We start from the raw sequence: 5,690 nt of genomic DNA, 5'->3' as shown, positions 1-5,690 counted from the left end.
GGGATGAGGAGCCACCGGGGTTTGTGGGAAGGGGAGGAGGAGCCCCCAGGGTTTGTGGGAAGAGGATGAGGAGCCACCGGGGTTTGTGGGAAGGGGAGGAGGAGCCCCCAGGGTTTGTGGGAAGAGGATGAGGAGCCACCGGGGTTTGTGGGAAGGGGAGGAGGAGCCACCAGGGTTTGTGGGAAGGGGATGAGGAACCACCAGGGTTTGTGGTTGGAAGGGGAGGAGGATCCACCAGGGGATGAGGAACCACCAGGGTTTGTGGTCGGAAGGGCATGAGGAGCCACCAGGGTTTGTGGTCGGAAGGCCAACACCCCCCCCAAGCCGTGGGGCCGAGCGGGATTCCCGGGATTCCCGGGGAGCCGCCGGTACCTGTGTATCCGATCTTCTCGAAGCTGAGCAGGCTGAAGATGCTGTTGTAGAGCTGCATCTCCTTTTTCCTCGTTTGGTCCATCTCGTCCAGGATCTCCATGAGCTCGTTGCCGGTTTTGGTGGGGTGGGTGCACTCGGCCTCGTGCACCGTCAGCTCGTGGTAGGGGCCCTGCCAGGGGCACCCGATCCGCTTGTACTTGCACTGGGTCACCCTGGGAGACACGGAAAACACCCGGGAAAACCGTCAGGGCAGGGGCGGGGCGGGAACGGAACGACGGGGATCCGGCCGGGCCGGCGGCGGGAAGGGCCGAGGGATCCCAAAGAGAGGGCGGGAAAGATGGGAGAGGCGTGGGAAGCCATCGGTGGCACAGCAAGGCTTAGGAATGTGGGAGAGACGTGGAAAACCACCAGTGGCACAACTGGATCCAGGAGCAAGGCTGGATAAGGTGGGAGAGCTGTGGAAAACCATCAGAAGCAGCTGGATACAGAAGGAAGACTGGAAAGTCTGGATAAGACATGGAAAACCACCAGTGGCACAGCAAGGCTTGGGAATGTGGGAGAGACGTGGAAAACCATCATGTCTTGGCTTGGGAATTTGGGAGAGACATGGAAAACCGACAGTGGTGCAGCTGGATGCAGAAGCAAGACTGGAAAGTCTGGATAAGACATGGAAAACCATCAGTGGCACAGCAAGGCTTGGGAATCTGGAAGATATGGAAAATTATCATTGGTAGCCAGATACAGAAGCAAGACTGGGAAATCTGGGAGAGACATGGAAAACCATCATGTCTTGGCTTGGGAATGTGGGAGAGACATGGAAAACCATCAGTGGTGTAGTGGGATGCAAAACCAAGGCTTGGGAATGGGAGAGATGTGGAAAACCACCATCTGAAGCAGTTGGATACAGAAAGAAGATTGGGAAATGTGGGAGAGACATGGAAAACCATCAGTGGCACAGCAAGGCTTGGGAATGTGGGAGAGACATGGAAAACCATCGGTGGTGCAGCTGGATGTAAAAGCAAGGCTGGAAAGTCTGGATAAGGCATGGAAAACCATCGGTGGCACAGCAAGGCTTGGGAATGTGGGATAGACGTGGAAAACCACCAGTGGTGCAGTTGGATGCAAAAGTAAGGCTTGGGAATCTGGGAGAGACATGGAAAACCATCAGTGGTGCAGGTGGATCCAGAAGCAAGGCTTGGGAATCTGGGAGAGACGTGGAAAACCATCAGTGGCACAGCATGGCTTGGGAATGTGGGAGAGACGTGGAAAACCATCAGTGGCACAGCAAGGCTTGGGAATGTGGGAGAGACATGGAAAACCATCAGTGGTGCAGCTGGATCCAGAAGCAAGGCTGGATAAGGTGGGAGAGACATGGAAAACCATCAGAAGCAGTTGGATACAGAAGGAAGACTGGAAAGTCTGGATAAGACATGGAAAACCATCAGTGGCACAGCAAGGCTTGGGAACGTGGGAAAGATGGAAAACCATCAGTGGCGCAGTTGGAGGCAAAAGCAAGGCTTGGGAATCTGGGAGAGACATGGAAAACCATCATGTCTTGGCTTGGGAATCTGGGAGAGACATGGAAAACCATCATGTCTTGGCTTGGGAATGTGGGAGAGACATGGAAAACCATCAGTGGTGCAGGTGGGTGCAAAAGCAAGGCTGGAAAGTCTGGATAAGACATGGAAAACCACCAGTGGCACAGCAAGGCTTGGGAATGTGGAAGACATGGAAAATTATCATTGGTAGCCAGATCCAGAAGCAAGACTGGGAAATCTGGGAGAGACATGGAAAACCATCATGTCTTGGCTTGGGAATGTGGGAGAGACATGGAAAACCATCAGTGGTGCAGCTGGATGCAAAATCAAGGCTTGGGAATCTGGGAGAGACATGGAAAACCACCATCTGAAGCAGTTGGATACAGAAAGAAGACTGGGAAATCTGGGAGAGACATGGAAAACCATCAGTGGCACAGCAAGGCTTGGGAATGTGGGAGAGATGTGGAAAACCATCAGTGGTGCAGGTGGATGCAAAAGCAAGGCTTGGGAATCTGGGAGAGACATGGAGAACCATCAGTGGTGCAGTTGGATACAGAAGGAAGACTGGGAAATGTGGGAGAGACGTGGAAAACCATCAGTGGCACAGCAAGGCTTGGGAATGTGGAAGATATGGAAAATTATCATTGGTATCCAGATCCAGAAGCAAGACTGGGAAATGTGGGAGAGACATGGAAAACCATCATGTCTTGGCTTGGGAATGTGGGAGAGACATGGAAAACCATCATTGGTATCCAGATCCAGAAGCAAGACTGGGAAATCTGGGAGAGACATGGAAAACCATCATGTCTTGGCTTGGGAATGTGGGAGAGACATGGAAAACCGACAGTGGTGCAGTTGGATGCAAAAGCAAGGCTTGGGAATGGGAGAGACATGGAAAACCACCATCTGAAGCAGTTGGATACAGAAAGAAGATTGGGAAATGTGGGAGAGACATGGAAAACCATCAGTGGTGCAGGTGGGTGCAAAAGCAAGGCTTGGGAATCTGGGAGAGACATGGAAAACCATCAGTGGTATCCAGATCCAGAAGCAAGACTGGGAAATCTGGGAGAGACATGGAAAACCATCAGTGGTGCAGTTGGATGCAAAAGTAAGGCTTGGGAATCTGGGAGAGACATGGAAAACCATCAGTGGTATCCAGATCCAGAAGCAAGACTGGGAAATCTGGGAGAGACATGGAAAACCATCAGTGGCGCAGTTGGAGGCAAAAGTAAGGCTTGGGAATCTGGGAGAGACATGGAAAACCATCAGTGGCACAGCAAGGCTTGGGAATGTGGGAGAGATGTGGAAGACCATCGGTGGTAGCCAGATCCAGAAGCAAGACTGGGAAATCTGGGAGAGACGTGGAAAACCATCAGTGGTGCAGTTGGATGTAAAAGCAAGGCTTGGGAATCTGGGAGAGACGTGGAAAACCATCAGTGGTATCCAGATCCAGAAGCAAGACTGGGAAATGTGGGAGAGACATGGAAAAACATCAGTGGTGCAGCTGGATCCAGAAGCAAGGCTTGGGAATGTGGGAGAGACATGGAAAACCATCAATGGTAGAGCTGGATGCAAAAGCAAGGCTGGAAAGACTGGATAAGACATGGAAAACCACCAGTGGCACAGCAAGGCTTGGGAATCTGGGAGAGACATGGAAAACCATCAGTGGTATCCAGATCCAGAAGCAAGTCTGGGAAATCTGGGAGAGACGTGGAAAACCACCAGTGGCACAGCAAGGCTTGGGAATGTGGGAGAGACATGGAAAACCATCAGTGGCGCAGTTGGATGCAAAAGCAAGGCTTGGGAATGTGGGAGAGACATGGAAAACCATCAGTGGTGCGGTTGGATGCAAAAGCAAGGCTGGAAAGTCTGGATAAGACAGGGAAAACCATCAGTGGCACAGCAAGGCTTGGGAATGTGGGAGAGACGTGGAAAACCACCAGTGGTGCAGCTGGATGCAAAAGCAAGGCTTGGGAAATCTGGGAGAGACGTGGAAAACCATCAGTGGTGCAGCTGGATGCAAAAGCAAGGCTGGAAAGTCTGGATAAGACAGGGAAAACCATCAGTGGCACAGCAAGGCTTGGGAATGTGGAAGACATGGAAAATTATCATTGGTATCCAGATCCAGAAGCAAGACTGGGAAATGTGGGAGAAACATGGAAAACCATCATGTCTTGGCTTGGGAATGTGGGAGAGACATAGAAAACCATCAATGGCACAGTTGGATGCAAAAGCAAGGCTTGGGAATGGGAGAGACATGGAAAACCACCATCTGAAGCAGTTGGATACAGAAAGAAGATTGGGAAATCTGGGAGAGACATGGAAAACCATCNGGCTTGGGAATGGGAGAGACATGGAAAACCACCATCTGAAGCAGTTGGATACAGAAAGAAGATTGGGAAATCTGGGAGAGACATGGAAAACCATCAGTGGCACAGCAAGGCTTGGGAATGGGGGAGAGACATGGAAAACCATCAGTGGTGCAGGTGGATCCAGAAGGAAGATTGGGAAATCTGGGAGAGACATGGAAAACCACCAGTGGTATCCAGATCCAGAAGCAAGACTGGGAAATCTGGGAGAGACATGGAAAACCACCAGTGGCACAGCAAGGCTTGGGAATGTGGGAGAGACATGGAAAACCATCAGTGGTGCAGTTGGATGCAAAAGCAAGGCTTGGGAATGGGAGAGACATGGAAAACCACCATCTGAAGCAGTTGGATACAGAAAGAAGATTGGGAAATGTGGGAGAGACATGGAAAACCGACAGTGGTGCAGCTGGATGCAAAACCAAGGCTTGGGAATCTGGGAGAGACATGGAAAACCACCGGTGGTGCAGCTGGATGCAAAAGCAAGGCTGGAAAGTCTGGATAAGACATGGAAAACCATCAGTGGTACAGCAAGGCTTGGGAATGTGGAAGACATGGAAAATTATCATTGGTAGCCAGATCCAGAAGCAAGACCGGGAAATGTGGGAGAGACATGGAAAACCATCATGTCTTGGCTTGGGAATCTGGGAGAGACATGGAAAACCACAAGTGGTGCAGTTGGATGCAGAAGCAAGGCTGGAAAGTCTGGATAAGACATGGAAAACCATCAGTGGCACAGCAAGGCTTGGGAATCTGGGAGAGACATGGAAAACCATCAGTGGTGCAGCTGGGTGCAAAACCAAGGCTTGGGAATGGGAGAGACATGGAAAACCACCATCTGAAGCAGTTGGATACAGAAAGAAGACTGGGAAATGTGGGAGAGACATGGAAAACCATCAGTGGTGCAGGTGGATGCAAAAGCAAGGCTTGGGAATCTGGGAGAGACGTGGAAAACCATCAGTGGCACAGCAAGGCTTGGGAATCTGGGAGAGACATGGAAAACCATCAGTGGCAGAGCTGGATGTAAAAGCAAGGCTGGAAAGTCTGGATAAGACAGGGAAAACCGTCAGTGGCACAGCAAGGCTTGGGAATGTGGGAGAGACATGGAAAACCGACAGTGGCACAGCATGGTTTGGGAATCTGGGAGAGACATGGAAAACCATCAGTGGTGTAGTGGGATGCAAAACCAAGGCTTGGGAATGGGAGAGACGTGGAAAACCACCATCTGAAGCAGTTGGATACAGAAACAAGACTGGGAAATCTGGGAGAGACATGGAAAACCATCAGTGGTGCAGGTGGGTGCAAAAGCAAGGCTTGGGAAATGTGGGAGAGACATGGAAAACCATCATGTCTTGGTTTGGGAATCTGGGAGAGACATGGAAAACCATCAGTGGTATCCAGATCCAGAAGCAAG

The 5,690-nt window shown here is 51.1% G+C and overlaps 1 protein-coding gene across 1 annotated transcript in view; it reads right to left on the bottom strand.

The window, feature by feature from the left end:
• Positions 1–4: 4 nt before the first annotated feature.
• CYHR1 (cysteine and histidine rich 1) overlaps positions 5–5,690 on the bottom strand; it is a gene marked incomplete at its 3' end in the record, with an annotated part of 19,413 nt that continues 13,727 nt past the window's right edge. The window contains exon 2 of the mRNA XM_017839894.1: positions 5–584. Coding sequence (XP_017695383.1) covers positions 5–584 — 580 coding nt within the window. The remainder of the gene's footprint in view (positions 585–5,690) is intronic.

This window comes from Lepidothrix coronata, unplaced genomic scaffold, assembly GCF_001604755.1.
Source record: "Lepidothrix coronata isolate B3197 unplaced genomic scaffold, Lepidothrix_coronata-1.0 Scaffold548, whole genome shotgun sequence".
Lineage (NCBI taxonomy): Eukaryota > Metazoa > Chordata > Aves > Passeriformes > Pipridae > Lepidothrix > Lepidothrix coronata.
The sequence above is the reverse complement of the archived record's forward strand: the minus strand, read 5'-3'. Positions and strand labels throughout refer to the sequence as shown.